This window comes from Phalacrocorax carbo, chromosome 8, assembly GCF_963921805.1.
Source record: "Phalacrocorax carbo chromosome 8, bPhaCar2.1, whole genome shotgun sequence".
Taxonomy (NCBI): Eukaryota; Metazoa; Chordata; class Aves; order Suliformes; family Phalacrocoracidae; genus Phalacrocorax; species Phalacrocorax carbo.
Genome location: NC_087520.1, coordinates 26,428,040 through 26,449,764, shown reverse-complemented (window position 1 = coordinate 26,449,764; position 21,725 = coordinate 26,428,040). Strand labels below are relative to the sequence as shown.

General features: G+C 38.4%; 1 protein-coding gene across 8 annotated transcripts in view; it reads right to left on the bottom strand.

The window, feature by feature from the left end:
* Positions 1-21,725, bottom strand: part of SLC12A4 (solute carrier family 12 member 4) — a 50,254-nt gene that overhangs the window by 14,675 nt on the left and 13,854 nt on the right. For 7 of the 8 annotated variants that reach the window (XR_010374236.1, XR_010374237.1, XM_064459360.1 and 4 more), the window contains exons 2-10: positions 15,213-15,307; positions 12,920-13,051; positions 6,369-6,515; positions 5,736-5,790; positions 5,283-5,413; positions 4,592-4,833; positions 2,505-2,719; positions 1,372-1,536; positions 1,190-1,288 (exon numbers count right to left, since the gene is read on the bottom strand). Coding sequence is in view for 6 of the 8 variants with exons in the window: in XM_064459360.1 (XP_064315430.1) it covers positions 1,190-1,288; positions 1,372-1,536; positions 2,505-2,719; positions 4,592-4,833; positions 5,283-5,413; positions 5,736-5,790; positions 6,369-6,515; positions 12,920-13,051; positions 15,213-15,307 (1,281 nt within the window). In the remaining 2 variants the exon portion in view is untranslated. Of the gene's footprint in view, positions 1-1,189; positions 1,289-1,371; positions 1,537-2,504; positions 2,720-4,591; positions 4,834-5,282; positions 5,414-5,735; positions 5,791-6,368; positions 6,516-12,919; positions 13,052-15,212; positions 15,308-18,615; positions 18,894-21,725 lie in introns of all 8 variants that reach the window. The other variant, XM_064459366.1, reaches the window with a different exon arrangement.

Genomic DNA, 21,725 nt, shown 5'->3' with positions numbered 1-21,725 from the left:
AGCTGGGACAAGTGAGCTGGGATCCTGATTCAGAGCTTGGCAAGGTTTGGCAAAAAACAGGTTCAAAACTGGGTGGGATTTATTCAGAAAGCTCTTACAAAGAAGTTTCGAAGTCTTTGCTCATATTAATTGCCTTTTTTTTTTTTAGTCTCCTATGGTGATAACTTGTAGTTTAGGACACCCACAGCTAGCTGAAGCTGAAAGACCTTGGCTTCATCTCTTCTCTAGCAGCAGAGAAGAGATTAAGACAGTTTCTTCTAAGCAAAGCTCCTGTGGTCCTACGCCCTGAAGCATTTAACCACAAACAAAACCCAGCAACTTCAACTGGGACAAAGGCTGTTCCTCTGAACACACACTCAGCACCTAGAAATCTGGTATGAGGAACATTCTCATTTTCTGCAAATTAAATACTCCAGTCTCAGTGGAAACAAGCAGGAAACAAGGAGTCATTCACAGCTACGTGGAGCTCACTACTGAGCACAGTGTTTGTTCTACGCATGACAGCTGGGGATGTGTCTAAGCGTCATGGAACAGCATTAAATCAGATGACTGTGTTAAAAATCAAGGGAAAAAAAAGAAAAAAACAAATACAGCCACATAAGATGATCTTGTTTCACTAACTTCAAAATAAATACCTAAATTCATTGGTACTAGTGAGCAGCTGACTCTACACATGAACCTTCCTCATGCCCCAAAAAACACCCCAAACCTCTTGGGGAACACCTAGTCTAATTTCTAACTCTAGTTTATGTTGCCCTAAAACGTTCAAGAAAGCATACACTCCTTAATGTCACTGAAACTAAAAGACATTTTTTTCTTTTTTAAGGAACTGAAAGTTATGATCTCTCCCATTTAAAGTCTTCCCTCATCTTAATAGTACACTGCATTCTAAAAAATATATACCTGTATTCCACCAGCCTGAAAAGCTATAGACCATCGCATAGCAAAGAAGCAACAGAAATGCAAAAGAACAAAACAAAACAACAACACAAAATGAGGGATGGAAAACAACAGGACAAAATTCCAATGCTTGCAGCTCAAGGACTGTTTGGGGTTTTTTTTCACCACCGATCAGCCATACTCCCACTGATAATTTAGTTACCTGAAGGCAGTTCCACATATCAGATACACAGTCATTCATCTGAGTCACTTACAGCGTGCCAGGACTCTACTAATTTTGAAAGGATACAGACTAGTGATGTGGTGACAATAGCAAGAATTGTCCCAACAGGAATGGATTTCTGTGCATCTTTGAGGTCCCCTGATCTGTTTGAACCAGCCATGATACCTGAAAATACATTTTGGATGTAAGATCAAGGGAGAGAAGAAAGCTCAGAGATCCAAGATGCCCTCTTGTCCCAATATCCTCACCGGTCACTGAAGGGAAGAAGATGCCAACCAGTACCATGAATGAAGTAGCTATATCTGAAAGCACATATAGATGGAGGTTGTTCTTCTGGCCTGCTACATCAACAGAAGGGTGGTGTGCTTTCTCTAGTATCTCTCCCTTCTCCAAGTAACTGCTCCATAAGTTGTCTTCACACCACAGAAAAGAAAAGCATGTTTCAGTTCAAACCTGTTCTCATTATAATGTGTCTACAACTGAGGATTACAAAAACAATTCATGCAATTCAGTGATCAACACAAATTAATACATATACAAGTTTCATGAAAGAAAATTTATATTGCATGCTTTCAGGGGATTTGTAACAAAATAAATAAATACGTATGAATAGGCTACAGAAGTCTGAGCACTTTTTTTCCTTTAATATTACTAAATGTAACATTCTTTTAATGTCATACCTATTTTAACTCCGATAAATACATGGAATATTTTTAATGAACCACCATACCCACACACAGTAGCTCAGAGAATCCAAAGCAGCAATATTGACCAGCTTTCTAAATACAAATGGATTTGTTCTTTAGACAGTTGAAGAATTACAGAATTATATGGGTGGTATTTGAAATTTCACTAATAAATGCTGAGTCCATTTTAGAAACTAGACTAGGCTAGGGTTTCTGTGAGAACGGGAACCTTAGGCACTCAGCACCTGCACACAGCAACAGCTCCCCGGAGTTTGTTTCAATAATGAACACTTTTCAATAATATTATATTCAAGAGTAGGCAAAGAAGGAAGTAAACTTTTTATACAAGTACTCTTATCTTTCAGGATATAATCTTAACCTGCCTCAAATGCAGAGTCATAGAGCCACAGAGTTCTGAAAAATTTCCATAACTTACTCCTGTTAGTACAGCTCATTATTATAGCTGACTGTCTGCTGAAATTATGAGATGTACAAAGCAAATTTAATCAATTTTACAAGACACAAGTACTGTACCAGGACAAAAGTGCCATCTACTCTTTTCAAAGATTGTAAGACTTTGTTTTCTTTATTACATTTCTTCAGTCCCTCTTTCTTAACCAGCAGGGAGCAATTCAACCCATTTTAACTGCTCAGCATGCCGCCTCCTTAAGGGAAAAAAAAATATTCTGTCATACCTTTTAAAATGCCACTAGCAGCTCCTGGAATTCCTGCTATCTCAGAAACATTGTTCATTATGAAATACTCATCACAGTTCTCAGTGGTTAAGTTTGTATTGTGGCAGAAGAGCTCCCAAAGCTTCGAGGCCACAGTAATGTTGTCCTTAACTATGGTTTTGGCACAAACATCAAACTGATCCCTTGACAAAGTCCTGTTGCCCAACATGCAAATCCTGAAGGGAAACATGAAAATCAATGTTATTATATGGTACCAGGAAAATGAAATCTGCCCTTCCCCATAATTCTTCTTTCATATCATGGAAACTTCAACTGGCTCTAGTCTGCTACATCATTTCTCAGCTTCAAAAAGATGGTGGTAGCAGGACAAAGACTATGAATCTGTTTCCTTTAAGGGCCAGAAGTTCAAAGCTACTTTTCCAGCAATTTTGGGACAGGTATAAAAAGCTACATTAGTGTGATTTACTGAATTTGGTAAATTTACCTTAAACAATGAAAGGAAAAGATTACACCAATTCTTTTTTCAGTTAAACAGAACCACTGGAGTGGAAGAGATCTGAAGAATACTAGCATTCAAATTACTAGATATTTAGAATATCTACAGGTGTTTGGAATTGCATTATCCCAGTTTCTGTATGGTAACACTCAAATGACCCCTGACATTTTAGCTTCAAAATCAGGAACATACATTTCAGTCACAATAAAAAAAGGTTCTTCTTGTCAGAAGGTAATATGCATAATTGCTAAAATCCTCCAATGCCTGTTGTGTTTCACCTAACCGTAAATTTAGTTTATTCCAGCACTGAAAATTTTTAATCCACTTCTCCAAAGATGGTTCCACAAGACATGGTGATATAACAACAGCTTGCTGCCACTAAAAGTTCATTCAGTTTCTCTTCCCAGTGCCAAAAAAAAAAAGGTTTCTTCTATTTCAGTAAGTTTAATTGTTTCGCAGGTCTCATCCATCACTAAAGCCAGGAAATGGAAGAGAAAGGGTCATTTTTGTAGGGTTTGCAGGCCTGTGAACTGTAACTCCAGAGAAGCCTTCCCCTCCAGAATTAAAAATACAGTATCTAGTTACTTCAGCAAAAGAAAAAGGAATAAAGCCCAAGGAAGAAAGATAGGGAGAACATTTGAGAACAATCCAACAGATAATGACAGGGAGGTAGAGACATTGTTTTATTTTTACTGCTGTGAACCTGCCACTGTTATAAAACATTATAATCATTGGGCGCTAAATATCTAAAGGGAGCACTTGAGGGTTGCAAGTACTTAGTTATGGTCACAACGTTTTAAGATGTGAGTAATTATGCAGACTCAACTCCTCTATTTCCATTCCATTCATCTCTTGTCAGCAGTATGAGGAAATACCATTTGCCTTTCTAGTAAAACGCATTTATCCATATTATTGCTGCTCCAGCTCTGAGCTTAAGAAACCATGCTACATGTTTAACTGCCAACACACCAAGAAGCACATGTTGTGTTCAGAGCAGGGCTACTTATATGGCAGAACAGTCTGCTTTCAGACCAGGGGGAAGTTTCACTGGCACCTCAGCATGGCCCCACCATCACACCTCCCACATTCCTAAGAGACGCCTTATTTCTCAGCAAACAGCTGCATCACACCATCACAGTTTCCAACCACAAAGGCAGCACGTCATGTCGGACTGGCCTGGGGAAAATGGACCTGCCAAACTGCTTCCTACTAACTCCCATAAATAACTGAGCAAAATTTATGCTAAAATTTAACTCAAGAGCCGTAGGCTAAGACACTGGCTTGTCTTTGCAGGAAGCAGAGAAATATCAGCCTCCATCAATCTGCATACTCACCACGTGACTCCATTCTAAAGGAACAGTTAAAGAATGTAATAATGCATTATTTTTGCCTAAGAAACTGCTATTCCATGAGCTCTGCATGCAGAAGACTATCACTGTCATTACATACAGCTAAAAAAATCTGAAGTAATTCACAAAAAAAAAAGATAGTTTTGACAATTAATTAGGCACAAGTTTTAAGTAACTTCCATTGAACCCCACTGTCCAGACCTGTAGGCAAAGCTATACCCATATCCAGAAATATTACTCACGGAAATTCAGGTGGATCAAAGATGGACTTGATAGCTCCAGCATAAATGGACAGTATGGATATCACTACGCAGGCCAAGAAGAGGGAAGCAAATTTGTTAACATATTTCACGCCTACAAAGACCACCACTGCCATTAGGATGAGGAATACAGTTCCATACACCCTCATGTTGTTTAGCATAGCACTGGATGCATCATGGGCACCAGAGGGATGAAAAATTGCTGCTTGTGGCACAATATATGTCTGTAACAAGAAGAAAGCAAGCTGAAGGAACACGGGAACAGAATGTTGTCTATTACTGTAGTGATCATGTACCTATACTAGAAATGTAAATCACATTCCAATTTGCAACATGCTCTTCGCCAGAAATCTTCAATTTATAGGAAAAGTCAAGGGATAATGGCCCATTCTATTTCAACAGTACAACTGAGCCAAATTTATCAATGATGAGCATGTGTCTTTGATTAAGTCGTACTTCCATCTATGTTTTCAGGAGAGCATCTATACTCGATACCCTCAGAGTGTGCAACTTGCAAACGGAAGCACTAACCAGTAGAGAATTGGGCACTGAGAAACTGGAGACCTTCTGGTCTCTACCTGTATTTACCTGTGTACAAGTAGGGGACAAGAATACTGCGGTATTTTCTATATGTTATTTGTCTTAAAAGCAGGACTACTCTGGTACTACTCACCAATAAAATCTCAATGGCACCAAGGATATACATTGCTCCTGCAAATGTTGTTCCCAAATAAAAACACAGCCCTACGGCTCCACCAAACTCTGGGCCTAATGACCTGGATATCATGAAATAGGAGCCACCAGCTATGAAACAAGAAAATGAGAGTAAAATTATAATTTATTTATTGTTATAAATTGTAAAATAGTCACAAGAATACAACAAAATTATACACTGCGTGTCTGCTTTTTGGGGGTTTCAACTGAAGTATCTTTTTGTCAGCACAGGGGTAACTAAAAACCAAATAAATCCATCTTTAGCCTAATTGATACTAAGAAGTAGTACTAGATATGAATTAAGGCTTTGTATCCTGGCTTAAGCAAATTTCTCTAGAATAAAACCATGTTAACAGCTTATAGAAACTTTTTTTTTTTAAACACAAATGAGAAGTTTGCTAACTACACTTACCTGGAACAACACCATTTGTGGCAATAGCACTCATTGATATGGTTGTCAGCATAGTCTGAGGATACAAGAAAAAGGAAGCAATTGTGTCAACAACATTTTTTAAAACATATCTTACTTCTTAATACAGCAAAGCTGCCACTGCATATAAAATACAATATTTCTCTTTATTCTGCCTTGACAGGTCATTATCTGAAAGAAAACAAGGGTAGCAGGAATTTAATCATCAAGCTGTTGAGACTTCTGCTTGAGACATGACCACTGCTTTATCAGGTCAAATAATGGGTGTCTGTGGACAAAACAAGATAAAAGAATGCAGGTGCCCCACATCTGCAGAGCTGAAATTTCAACACAGTCTAGTCCAACAAAGCAGGCAGTCATGACCTGGGGCATGCACAGAAAACAGCTGTTTCCTGAACAAACACCATTTTTAAGACTATCTACACTAAATACAGTTTGCCAGTTTAGAAATACTAGTGGAGGGGCAGAAAGAAATCACATGGCTACAAACATAGCAGAAGTGTCTAGCATAAATCTGGCTTTTCTCTACATGTGCATCTACAATGCAGCCTCTCCAAGTTTCTCAATAGTTTTACAGAGGTTATACCACATGCGTTATTTTACCTATATACTTACACAACAGCAGCAAAGTAATACAATCAGGAAGGACTGAAGAACTCCAGCCATTCCTACCATCCAAGTCAGCCGAAGGAAGAGAATAACTCCGAAGATATTCTGCATGCATGGTAAATACACACCCATCAGGGTGCCCATGCTGGGTGACTGAAAAACAAGTTCACTGACATTCATTAAGTGGAATTATTCAAAGCATACATAACAAAAAAACTGAACAACTTCAGTTTTTCAAATGGTAGAAATCTGGGAAACATAAGGTAGACACACACAGATAGTACTGGACTTCCACAAACACAAAGCAAACTCCTAACACCAAAACCACAAATTTCTGAACAAAATGCTGACCCTATCACATCTTCACATTTGAAGTAGTTATACTCAGCATTTAACACCAGTTACTAAGTACAGAACATACAAACAAAAACATACATACATACAAAAAACAAAACATGTATTTGTTTTAATGTACAACCACAGAGACTCTAGTACGACATTTGTTGAGTGCTGCAGACCCAGAGTAAGATAGATCCTACCCTATTCCCCAGAGTTTACCAATTTATTTCATGAAAAACATACTTTTGTGATGCTATAACTAAAGAGATTTGGAAGCAATCTGGAGACATACATAACATATTTTATTCCATTTTATACACTCTATATAAAACTAATGATTCTACCTTTCTTATGTTTAATGTTAGCATCAGACCCTGAATTTCTTCTGACAGTGACTGAGAAAATACAAGTTAGTTACATGACTTCACAGGAACTGCGCATGACTGGCACTCAACACAGTATCTTGTAGAATTCTCCTTTGCCCAGTTTTTGTCAGAGGACAGTCAGATCCAAAACAATGATATCAAAATGCCACGGATAAGGGTTTTATTTCAAGGAATACAAAAGTGTTTCCTGCATTGGCACACCTGGCACTAGTATTAATTCAGAGTCCCAAATTTCTGTGGTTTCCTGCTACGACATTTCATTGCTGCTTCTTTCTGAGATCTTCTTTGCATTTAAAATTATACAGAATGCTGAAACATAGGGTGAAATAGAGACTCTAACTTCTCAGAGGCTCATTCCTTTTCATACTTCTTTCTATGAATAAACCTGAATTCCAAAACATATTACAGACAGCATTTAAAGAAACCCATGAACAATCATCTAAATGAGAAGGATATTGAAGGGAGGTAACAACACTCATTCAAATTTGACTCCATGTAGCATTAACTAAATGCAAAAATAAATAGGTAACATACAGCCTTACAAATTAGTCATGAATCAAAACCAATGGTGCTTAAGACAGGCACATTACTCTTAAAGAATAAAATGGCTGTCAAAAACTTTGTTTTTGCCTTGTCTTCACTATGGAAAAGATTTAGCTACCTAAGGTAAGTCAAGAGTATGCTTTATTACATAAAGCAAAGTCCTAGACAAATCAGATTGTTATAATATCACCAGGTCAAAATAAGCAACCTAGGAATTTAGTGCTTTGACTAGCAACTACATGTTACAGTTCAAAATTTCCTCATCTGCATTAGGAATCTGCCCTGCCGGAGGTGAAAGAAAACTGTGCATAAGAACATGATCTAAACAGTTCTTTGTTAGAAATGCCAGGAATTGCTGACTGAATTTTTTTGAAGTCAGCTTTGAATTCCCTGTGTGACTAAAGCTAAATCAGATCAACCAGACTTTCCACACACACACTTCAATTCAGGTGATCCTCCTGAAGTAAAGTGGGCAATAGAACCATGTGCTGATGGTTTGCAATGGACTTATGCTATAAGACCTACCAGCATGGGGCCAGAGAGCTCTTACTCAGCTGTTCCAATGCTAAAATCACTAAAACATCACCTGCCATTTGTACAAAAATTACCATCCTACAGAACTAACCTTATTAGCTTTGTCAAGATTATGTGTAAGGACAAAAGGAAGTGTTGTCTTCTGATGCTAACCAAAACAACACTTGCACGTAAGTATCCTGATCAGGGTAAAGTAAGGATTTTTAAATTAGCTGTTCCAATGCTACAGTAGAGGAGGATCTCCTCAGGGTATTCTTTATAGTGCACCTGTTTCCTCAAGAAGGGGAGGTTTAGATGCTTGTGATTCAAACACCTTCATCTGATTCACATTGTGTCTTCAACTACATAAATATTAACTGAGAAAGGACTAAATAATATTGCCAGGCACTGGATAGATTTTGTCCTGCGTAAGGTCTTCCTGTTGCCACATTAATGTACTCTTCACCTCTCTTAAAGAGACATTCCACATAATTTTATGACCTGTCTGAGCATTCAGCTGTCGGCCACCTCCCTCACATCTCCGAACCCAGCAGCCAGCATCAAGTGAATTTATCAGATGTGTGGGTATCTCAGAGGTAAAGGAGTTTCTAAGAGTTTGTCAAAACTGGTATCTGGGAAAAGAAGCCCAACCTATTGCTCCTACACAGGAGAAGGAAGTGGAGCACAGTTACTATATATTTTGTATGACAGTCTTGCAAACACTATAAAAGCAACTGAGTTTTCAGCCTGCCCTTTACACACCTCCCAACACCTGCTGCCTTTGCACAAGAATTCACCTTAGCTCAGCTATGGCCTATCTTTGCCCTCAGTGGCCACTACAGCTTTGTTCTACTGTTCATCATCCTCTCCCCCTCCCTCTTAAGTGGCCTCCTATGCATATCAAGTTACAAGCTAACTTCAGCCACAGAGGAAGAGAAATTGTACAATAATTCTATAGTTATGAGACTACTGCAGAGCAGAGCAGCCTAGGAAATGCGTAAGCGTCTGCCCGCAGACAAAACCCAAGCCACAGTATTACTAAGTGTACCTCAGGCATAAGAGTTTACTCTGTTTTTTTCTTACCACCTGGGATAAAAAAATACTGGAATGAAATAATGATCCACAAATATTACTTGAACCAGCTTGTTCACAGCAATATTTAACACCAGTAATCTGCAGTGACTTGACCCTTTTTTATAGCATCTTACAACCAGTAAGTGATACTAAACCAGTGCTGAACTGTCAACAGAATGTAATCTGAAATAAGAAGGATATTATGTTCAGTCTCAACCGCTCCCAAATTAAAAAAATTAAACACCCCATGCTGCATAAAGGAAATAAAACTTAAAGCTATTTAGCTGTTTTAGATGAACCAAGAAGGGACAGAAAAATCTTAAAAACAATCTCAGTTTTAGTGATGTAGATCATGTTTCCATTTACTCTGATCAGCTGCAGACACATAATTGATACAAATATTGATCTGAGTCTGAAGGGCACTATTTCCATTGTGCCAGTGTGATGGATTATCAAGGCACTTGGCTGCAGGGCTCAGGGACACTGATGGGTAATGACAGCTCTTGTGGTTGCTCTGTAGCATAAGGACAGACAGCAGCACAGAAGTAAACTGCCTTATTAAAGATACATGAACTAAAATGCTTTATCTAATTTTTTTCCATTGTGAGAAAGGGATATTTTTATAGCACTGCATCTATTAAGTACTTTAATATGAGACTGGATTTAGAAAAGATAAAAAGCAACCAAAGTTTTACCCTATTACATGGAGTAGCATCAATTTTATCTGATCTGTATCTAACACAATACTACTATCAAAAATATTTAATGGGAATGCTGAAACAGGGCAACATGTTTATATGAAGTTGGTATGCACTGAAATTGTCCTGATCATCATCTGCATCTTCCACACACTCTGCAGCAATTATTCCAAGACATTAGAATCACGTAATATATTTCCAGAGCTTGTGGAAACATCCAGGTCTCTTTTGGTCTTGTCACTGTTGTCAGCACCTGCTTTTTACAATGTTCTCCACAAGCTAAAGCGCATCATCCTCTAGTCCTTTAAGCTCAAACTTTGGAAAAGGGATTTCATTTTTTTCAATACTGACCCTTGGAGATTTGGGCTCTTCATGTGCACAGAACTGCCTTGTCTCTTTTTTGTGTGTCTCGTTCTTTCTGTTGGTTTTTTCTTTTTTTGCTTCTTTTTGGGTTTGTTTTTTATTTGAATGGATATGATTGGCAGGCAGGGATGTGCTAGGTCACAAAAAGGTACTGATTGAGAGACCTGTCTTACCTGCTCAGATAGAGAATTATATATTCACTTACTGAAAGGACTGCTTTCTTCATTCAGTTTTTGAATACCAGATCTAGAGTCTACTCACACTCCTTGCTGCAATTCTTTTCTATAAGTTGCCAATTCCAGTGACACATCAGAACAGGGAGCTTACCTCTTGTCACACTGGATGGGTATGTATTTGCTGAGGGTACCCAGCACAGCATTCAGCAATGAGTCAGTTAATGATGGCACTGAAAAACAGAACCTGCTATTGTGCTGGGGTGGATATTCATGCTTCTGTACCAGTGCTCAAATGGGAAGGACAAAGTAACAGCAGTGCATAGATTTATACTTCAAAGAGGATTAAAAATAAATGTGTAGAAGAATCCCATTTGCACAGTTCCTGGATACCTTGAATCCATAACATTGTACAGTAACTGCTTTTGAATTTCCTGGTTTTCATGGTTATAATTATTGGCCAAGTTAATAGTCAACCTTCTTATATTCTATAAGATGTTTAAAATTTAGTATTGCTTATCGCAAGAGAGGGAGAAGAAATTCAAACTCCAGTTATGATATTGCAGCTGGTGTAATTTATCCCAGAGACAGACAAGCTAGGCAAAGATTCAGTTAAGGAAACTGCAGTGTTTACACAGAAAATACTGAGACATTAACACAGGATGATATTGTCACTTTTGGAATGGTTACCCAACCCATTCTACAAAAAAAACATCTGAGAAGTCTACAAACACACATTTCTGGGACACGGGAAAGCGTGATTCAGGACAACACAGGTATTAAACCCAAACTATTTTACCACAGACGCGTAGTTTTTACAAGGACAGCAGTCCTTTTTTTATGGCAGTAAACAGTTCAGGGATTTAAAACAACAACTCAGTTTCCTGTTGTTTGTCTCATTTTTATCTTATGAAGCTATACTGCGTTTGTTTTAACCAGCTTTACACTACAGACCCATCACCAAATTCTCCCAATCCTTTTCCCAACAGGGATGTAAGTGACTAGCTTTCAGATCAGGCTGCACCTTCCCTTGGTGTTCTGGTCAGGTGATTAATAAGGAAATAAACAGCAAAAGTGATCAGAGCTTTCTCAAAATAGAAAGGACTATACCTATTGTATCCCCCTCCATTCTATCTTTGCTAGGGCAACAATCGATCTGCTTTTGATAGGAAGAGGCTGAAAATTATTTTAGATTATACAAGAACACCCTATTAACAGCTGGTGCCTGACATTATTCCCAACAAAAGCAGGCTAAAACAGAGATGCAGCTGACATTTCATATTAGTAATGCAAAGGTGAAAACTTTGGACAGATTCAGCAATTAGAACCACACAAAAGAAATTCATGGATAAAATGTTTAAATTAGTTTTTTAACATAAGCTTAGAGTACCAGAATGCAGTTACTGCACCCAGACGACCATCACCATCTTGTGATGATGTCGTATTAACCACAATGTTACAGCACTTTAGAGCACGTGGTCTCAGACAAAATTGAATTTTAAGCTTCCCATTGACTAAACAACTTAACCCCAGTACAAAACCATGCAGAATAAGGAACTAGAGTGTGAGTAAGGGAGCTGGAATCCAGGTTTCAGCATGGGGTAACACGCATTCCCTTTGAGAACAATGTGCCAGCCTTCACCATTCGTCTCTTCAACTCTCATCTCTCTCTGAAATGGCTCATACTTTGACAGGGCAGTATGGCAGAATCTGTAGAATCCAAGTGCTACCTTAGTTTTTTGGAAACCTTTATTTGATAAAATTTTCAAGCAAACTGACAGGCCTGCAAGTGCCATAAAATGCAATCATACCACTTGACGGTTTAGCCCTAACTGAAACGCTTGCCTGACTGCCAGAGCACTAAGAAGAGCAGTTAGAACATAGCCCTCCTGATAGAAATCTAACTACCAACAACCAAACCCCACCTTCTACCTATTTATTACAAGGCTAGCCCAAGTACACTAACCTGCATCTAAAGGCAGACCCGTTGGGGCAGAATTCAGCTGCCAAAGTGCCTAACACCAGAATGACTCCTGAGCTGCCCCTGGGTGTCCAATCTGACCTCCACCCACCAGTCTAGAAGGGTGTTGTCTCCTGCAAGTCTTGTGTCATACCTACCAGGCTTGTAGAGATGTGTCAGATATGGCTGGGCACCTAAAACAGCACTAGGAAAAAGCTGGGATTTTTGTGTTCTTGTTTATTCGATTCACCACTAAAAGCCTATCCTCCTTATCTAAATCCATACACCAAGTGTATGTAACTGCGCTGTAGTGCACAGTGCTTAACCACTACCTCTGCCCCAATGTTTGGTAACATCTGATTAGCTACAGAGTTCTAAGTTATTTCTTTGCACTCTGCCATGGCTCCTGACAGAGGTTAAGATAAAGCAGAAAGGAGCCCAGCTCCCCAAAAGTCACACAGGGAATCATCCCATTCATCAGCTTGCTGTAGAGACAATCTTTACTTACTTTTGATACTTTCTTCTTCGAGCCATCAGTACTTTCTGCTTCTTCATGTTCCTTAACACCTTGGGTAAGATTTGTGTAGTTGACCAACTTGCCAAGCAGAGATGACACTTTTGGTCGTATATCAAGTTCTTCCTGTGGAAGACAACTAGTCAACTTCTGCAATTCACAGCATTTATGGAGAGTGGCTGGGCTCACACCTTCCTTAGCATGCCTTGCCTGTGGCTGCCAGGGAACACACCAGGAAAATCATCCAGGGAATGACAGAATATTTCATTGTGCCTGAACCACTGATGAGAGGATTTAATTTTCTGAAAGGAGGGCAAATCTGACAGGAAAAGGCTATGCCAACAGGTCTGCACCTTTCTCCTTAGGTGCTGAAAAACATGAATTACAGCAATAAAGAAGTCACCTGAGCCTTGGGACTGTAAGAAAACAGAAGTGTGCTTTGCGTGTATCTCTAATGACAGCTTACATCAACAGATATACTTTTAAAAAGGTCAGGCTGCCAAATAATTCAGATTTAGTAATTAAACTTCATTCATTGTAGGCATGCATGCACTCTGACAATTTTATTACATTTTTCAAATGATGTAATTTATGTGGATAAAGATAAAAATCTCAAAAGCCACATGTATGGAGGCCTCACACATTTACATTCATTCCATTCAACTTCTCTTTCTGAAAGTAAGTTCAAGGGGGGGAAAAAGAAAAATAAAAAAATAATCAGAACAAAATCATTCACTTCCCATTTCTCTTTGAAATTAATGTCTTACATGTCTAATTGCATAATAAGTAATGCAGGGTAAAGAGAAACAACTTTCTACACAGGAAATAAAAACCCATGAAGAAAGATTTCACTGTCTGGAGTTCTATCATATCTTCATGTATCAAGACAAACCTTTTCTGGGAAGATCAGTAGCATTATGTGCTTTGTACCTGATGGCAGAAACTGACCCTAAATGTCCATTTCCTTATTTCTTCCTCTGATCTCATCTGCAGTTCACATCTTTAAAAACATGATAATGATTCCTTCCAGAAAGAGGCTGAGGCAACACATGTTTCCTGTTCAGCTGAGTAGCATGGCCTTCGGTATGCTACCTGGTGTGGTACCATGTTATTGCTTCTAAAAAAGGCAGGCTTGTGACTAGCAGCAGCCATGCCACAAGAGGCCAACTCTTCATGGCCTGCAAGTGAGTTTATGCTGATCGCAGATTTACCATGCCTCGAAGGGAGGAAACACCACAGCTGGGAGCATGCTTCAAAGTCTTTTAGCTCAAGCACACTGCCTGCGAACAGTTGTAGCATTTCCATGGTGAGGTCCTATCTAGCAGCAGATTAGTTATACTTGTCCAGGCTCTATGCCACACAGCTGAACTCTGCAGGCGCCAACCTGGCGGGGCGCAGAGCCAGCTCAGGCTGCCCCACACCGAGTTCCCAGAATGGGAAACAGCGGGTACATGTTGCCAGTATTGCTGTGAAGCCATAACCCAGAAAACCAGCTGGAAAGCAGCTGCAGAGCCATACAAAGACTCTGCACCACTCCCCAGCATCTGAGCTTCTGAAAACATTTTTTAGAAGCTCAGTCTTAGCACACCATGATATATTTGCAGTTAACGCAGTGCCAGAGAGGTAAGGATGTGTGCTGGACTTGGTGTGGCTCCAACTGGCCTTCCACATAAAGGCTTGGTCCTCCTTACTCCCACATGGTAACAGTCATATCTCTCTGCCTCACAGTCCCAAATGGTCATAACATCTGAGCTGTTTCATCACACGGGGTACCTCTGCCTACTGGTACCTCAGACAACAGACATACACCCGCAAAAAAGCATGTGGGAGAGAAACCAGTATTACCGATATACTGCAGTATGTGTATATATATCAGCATATATCTTTTTCATATATACATATATATATATATGTTTATATCAGTATATAGGATACCCAAGCTAATTTGAGTACCTGATTTTAGGCACTCTCCTACAGAACATGGTCCTTCTTAATGCAGTATATCAGCCCATGCTCATTTCCCACACTGATTAGCCCACAGTGCCACAGCTTCACCATTGAAATTATTCACATCACCTCTGGTAGGTACCATATATTTTGTAGACATATTCCTAAACGCACCAATGGCTCTTAAGATTTGCCGTGCAGTGAGAAGGAAGTACCGATCCACTGCCTGGAGCTTTACAATGCTTTGTGTTCCACTTAATATACTGTGCTTGATCCCTTCCATCTTGGAAGATCACAAATCACATTAGAAGCATGAAAAACAGAAAAACAGAAAAGTTACCTCAAACAAGGCCAGATTTCTGTCATAGTAATCACCTCCCTTGCCAGCTTCCGAACTGTTCAGGAAAGGACTGTTTTCCTTATGGTTGCCATGACCTGCAAAGGAAAAAAGAAGCAGGTTTTGGTAAGAGCAGAAAGACAGACTTTGTAATCTTGACAAAAACCATAAGGAATAAACTTGGTCAATTTAATTTTTTTCTTTCTAGTATCTAAACTTATGCAATGTTATCAATATCAGAGGTGTTACTCTCAAGGTAGTGTTATTTCTATTTCTACTCCTCTGTTTTCATTAAAACAGAATAAAAAGTAACCTCAAAGTAAAATTTAAAAGCAAGGTCACAGCTACAATGCTATCTGTGCTTTTTTTCTCTAACATTCCCTTTTATAACTCTTTCTTATATAGAACGATGACAAGTGAAAAGACAGTTCTCGTGCACTTAGAAATCACTACTAATGCTAAGCGCAACTTTTGAGCAGTACGTCCAAACAGATTAGGTAGATTTAGTAAGACTAAACAATTCAAAGACTAGATTATGTTATTACAATATAGGTAAATATCAAGGAAAGACACACACACACTTTTTTGTTGGTGTTCTTTTGTTGTTGTTTGGTTCTTTAATGTGCCCACTAATCCTAGACATCAAACGTGCTCATTTCATGATGCCTTCATCCTTATTGTATTTTAAACATTTAGACTGTGCATTAGTCAGACTCCTCTTATGCTTTTAAGTTAAAACCTAACATCAGGTACAGTAAAAGCAAAGCATTCACATCTGCAGTGAACACTTTTAAAAAAAAATAAATTACACTCTATTTGAAAACCAAAAATTCCTTTCTTTTGCCTATAACCCTTCACTCCCTGCTCTTTCAGCCAATACAAACTAAAGAGATTTCCAAGAGTATCTCTTTAAGAAAGGATCAATCCAAGGAATACTTTTTTTTCTATTTACAAAAAAGTAACCACTAAAGAAATAGAAAAATCAAAGAAAAAACTGATTATCTCTAATGAAAATACTGCAAGTTAAAGAAGTATTGTACACTGAATACATAAAAAGCAAGAGGTTAAACAGCTGGATTTTTCGCTGGATATTTTCAATGACTGAAGTAATCAATTCAACAAAGCTACGCTGAATTATCTTAATATAATTGAAGTGAAATATCTCTGCATTTTAAAATCTGAATGAACTTACAAAATGAACCTAACAGGCAAATAGAAGACTCCTCCCTACACACAGTGATCAGCATATACCACACTGTTACAAAAGTAATTGCTACAAGCAAAAAAATTATGCGAGAGTTCAGTACTATTCTTACCGAGGGGAAGGGATGCATGGAAAGAAAGACAATTTGCTGGAAATTGTTCACAGGTACTTCGAACAAAACTGTTCGGAAAACAATATTCACACATAACAGAGTTCTTTTTAAGCTTCTGGAAGTAAACACTTAGCCAACCAAAAATATTTATAGATAGCGGTCTGTTGTGGTTGTGTGTGTGTGTGTATATATATATATATTGCTATACTCACAGCTCTGACAACTAACACCAAAATGTTAATTAGCAGCTGCCTTGCACAAGTGGGCTTAGCTTATTTTTTGACCCCACCTACATGTAAGAAACGTTCACATTGTTGTACATTGTAGAATTTTTTGCACAACTAGAGAAATATCAGTAAGCTTAACAACACAACGTAAAATGATTATCAACTTCAGCATAGGTAAATATTTACTCAAGATCTGCAAAAACTACTTGTTTGCTGTATTTGTTATGGCTACATTGGCAAAAGGAGTATACAAGATCAATTTTGTTGCAGTATGTTTCTAAGCTGTGCTGCAGTCCATTCTATCCTATGGTGGTTGAAGTACATTTGTGATTTTTGCTAAGGAAATTGAGTTATCTGCCATACAGGTTTTACTCATTAAATTGGACACAGGTGCAAATGGTAATGACAACATCAACAGAAATACTGTCTACCTGAATCCTCAAGACTTCGGCCTGTGCAGTACCTTGCCATCATTACACTCACCGAACGCAGCAAGTTCATGAGTAACTTTGTTTTGTTTTCTCATTTCCTCTACTAGCTCTGGTAACCTAATGTTTGAAAAAAAATCAAACTTTTTTTTAATCACCAAGTGATTTTTAAATTAATTCTTTGCTGTCTTAGTTTTCCTTGTTCTTCTATCAGGAACTTTACCTTACAGGTACAGCTTACCACCGTCTCAAAAAAGTATATGGCCATTCCTTTACTTGTAAAGCTTACAGAAGCTCTCACCCTTTTTACGTATAAAATCACAGTTGTCAAGATAACTAATTCATTCAATCTCAGATTTTTATAAGATGACAATTGTTTTGCTCTTCCAAAATGCCCAGCCTCTCATTACCATCATCAGTATAACCCATCCTTAGTTAAGATAGATTAATTCACACCATGTCTCTGAGCCTGACAAAGACCAGGAACTACAGGTAAATTGGCATTTTTTTTTAGTTGCATCTTCATTTTACCTCCATGAAATTTTTCATAATTTGTCTCTTCAGAAGCTCTCTCTCTCTCTCTCTCTCTCAAAAAGCTTCCAGCTCCATTCTCATTCTCCATTTGCATTTTCAAGTACCACCCAATTCCTTCCCATTAGACTTCCTCTCTGAATTTGGTGTGCCTGCTTTATACATCTTCCTGCACACAGGAAGCCCAAACAAAGCAAACTGCAATAGAAAAATCAGTGGAACTAGTGACTGGAAATAGCAATTGCAAAAACAATACTCTAGGGCACATTTTTCTCTTGACAGAAAAGTTCAGATGATAGAGGAATACATCACCAGCTCCATTATCCTGAAAGTACATACAGATTATGAACTACTGCAGACAACATAAAAATAAAAGTGAACTTTCAAACTGCATGGTTCTACCAATCCAATGAAGTGCCACATTAAACCCCCTCTCAAACACTGTACACTTCCAACAGAAAGCAAAGGAGTACAAGTTTATATTTAAGTTCTTTACAATGACATCCTATTTTAACTTCACAGAGATGTAGAACTGGATGCTGCAGAGGTATGTGCTGACTCAAGAAGAGTACTACATTGCTAAGTTAAATACAGCTAATTAAATTATAGCCAAAATCACCTTCACCACAATCGCACAGTTGGTGCGACCCCTACTTTTCAGACACGTCCTAAATCACGTCGAAGTGTTATCTCATTTTCTCTCTTTCCATATTTTGTTTCCAGTTTCGTGACTAAAACCTATGGCAGTTGACCATTTCCTCAACAAAAATCACAAATGCACTATGACAAAACAGAATAGAACAGACAGACTGCAGCACAATATATAATATGTACTGCAATTTAAAAATTATCTAGTATATTCTGTCTGCCAATGAGCAATACCAGCAGCTTCAAAGAGACTTACTTGCACGGGAAGAGCTTGTTATCTCCATCAGTTTTGGAAGAGAGCGGAGGTGACCTCGGAAAGCTACTCCGGGGGATTCTTGCCCCAGCTTCATACGAGGACAGTTTACATTCTGAAGCATGAAGTCTCCTGGGCAAGCACCATCTTGTGACATGTGTACAGTTTTCCACATTCTTATTTATCAAGTCTTTGGTCTTGGACAGTAGTTATGTGGTGTTAGTTTTCATCATGCAAGTTTGTTTTGCAATGAACATTTCTTAAAGGGGGAGCTATATACTCTGCAACAGAGAAAAATTTATTTGCCCCTAGTCCCTAAATAATCTCAATTTTTGAGATTTTCCAAGTATGTTAATCTTTCCTCTTCACTTATTTCATTGCTTCTCCGTCTTCGTTACCTTTCAGTAATTGAGGCATTTTATTTCTGAATGGTAGTAGTTCTCTTCCAAACCAAATCATTCTATTTGCAGCCACCACTACAAGTACACAGTTTATGGAAACATCTCCACCATAGTTCCCTGAACTCTTTAGAGCTCCCCTACTCAGGTATGTACTCAGGTCTGCAGAATACAGTGTGCATCGCTTGAGCTCCATAAAACGTCAAAGATGGTCCATGGAACAAAATCTAAAAATTCTAAGTGTGCCTACCCCCATACATGCAAATACACAAGTCCAGGAGACAGAATAAAAGCTATAAATGGATGTCCAAACTTTTGCCTAATTTTTATCTCATTGCCAAGAAAAAACACTGTGGCAAAACTGTAGCAGATATTCTACTGACTGGTTTTATTTTGTTCTTCTCCAAAAGGTTTACATTGTCTTTACTTAAAAAAAAAAAACAAACCACAAAACAAAACAAACAACAGATTAAGAACACAGAGGACAGTGTTCATGTTACTGCCTTCCTTCTGGAAGGGGATTAGGCCAGAGAGAGACAGTTTCACTGCTTGAGCACTCAGAGTGCAAGTCTTTTGTGCAAGACATTGTGTTTTCTTTAGCAACTTGAGGGATGAAAAGCAGAATTTAGAGAAAATTACAGACAAAACATATATGAAACTAACTATAAGAAAGACAGATTAATGAGCATAAATGAAAGCTGAACAATTAGGTACAGTGAAACTATCATAAAGAAAGACCAGGAAGCTGCACAGTGATAGTCTACTCAGCCATACTACTAAAAGAATAATAATCCCTGTGAGAAGGTGGCAAAAGCAGTTGCATGACTCGACCTGTCAAGGTTTTATTTTCCTCTACTGTCAGTTTCTGAAATCCCTTAGAGAAAACCACCACTCCCATACTTCATCATGTTCAGTTAAATAAGTGGGAATTAGTGCATCTTTAAAAATCTTCAGATCTTTCCATTTGGACATGACTAACTCAAGAGACACCTACCTGGTTCTTATGGAGGCTCTATCTATCTGACAAGTTAAGGCATGCTGAGGGCACAGGTGGACACAGACTAGCTTTAGTCTAGCCAGCACAGATAACAGAAGTGGAAAAAATAGTAATGCTAATTAAGCTGCAGTAAGGCTTAAAACATTAAAAAAAATATTCCCAAGAAGGCTGAACTTTGATAATAAACTTAGGCCACTTTGCTTTGACAGGCATATATCTGAGCTAATTAAATGCAAGCCGGTCGAGGCATATACACCATGCTCAGAGTTATCTCAAAAGGAACGCAGAGACTCTCAGACATGCTTTGCTAGGCAGGCAAGCTGGACACAGCTCCAGATACAGCTATGACCTGTGATGATGGCATGCAGAGTTGCCATAATCCTTCCTGACTGAAATATCAAGAGCTAAACCTTAAATGAGGGGCTAGATTTCGTCAAAGAATTTTAGTGTGAATCCAAGTACAAAACAGAGTTAGAACTGAAATGCTAGGCTTGACAAAGCAAGAAACCTGTTTGTTTATTTACTTGTTTGTAACTGACAAACAACAGGTATTTACTAGAAACCCAGGTCAAAGGACAGCCCACCACTCCTTTCCTCAATTTAATTTCTGGAGCAGCATAACAGCTAATATCTCACTTGTAATTATACTATGCATGTACAGGCTCCTTTGTGTACTCCACAGTAAAAAAAAAAAAAAAAAAGTGATGAAGTAGACCGTATGGCAGCTAACACCACTTTTTTCTGTCATTCAGACACTATTTTACAAGCACCACTGGCCACAAAGCCTGTGATAGCTAGGGACACAAACTGAGCCATTTTCATGCAGAGAACATTATTTACTCTTAGACTTTTTTTTTTTAATTAAAGAAACCCCAATCATTCCTATTTTTAATATTGCATCTACAAATAACACTGAAATCTAAGATTAGAAATTAGAGTTGATACCCAAGCAGTTGGTGTGGGCTTCCTTTAACCTAATTTCAGCTGTCTAAACAGCAAACAGTTGCATTCGACTAACCACGTAGGCTCACTTTTTACTCCGAAAGGGATGGCTCAGTTAGCCGACCCCTGGAATGTCTCTCCTGTACACTCATCATGGCATGCTGCAAATTACCTCTGAAGAGAACCTAACTTAAATAAAACCCTAATTTATAGATGGTTTAAGATATGCAAAATTTGTCCTACTTTGGAAAGCAAGTTAGCTCTGTTCTGATTTATTTATGCTTTTCCAGATTTTTATGTGTCGAGATTTTCTACAAATATCTGCACAGCTGGTAATCTCACAGGACTCAGAGCAAATGAATACACCCAAAACTTTTTTTCCTGTAGAAAACCTGTAAAGAGGCCAATAGGATTGCTTCAAACAGAAGTTATTGTCAGGTAGAATATTTCTTCCTTGCATACTCAGGTAATTTTATTAGTCGCAACATTATTGTTGAAGACATTTGTTCACAGCCTTAAGGATAAAGTTTTACTATAAAAGCTGTCCACGTCTATTTTTATTACACTTTGGGGTTTTGGTTTGTTTGTTTCTACAAAAGGAACTGTTTTAACACAGTTCTTGAGAAAGCACTTTCCAGGTGTTAACAACGATACTACTTTCCCAAGCACTTGTATTGTGAAATAAAACTTGACTTCCTCCAAAAGGCTGTGCTATGTTCAGATAGCATTCTTCTCATCATCCACCAGCAGTAAAGTTTTGCAGAACTAAGTATTGT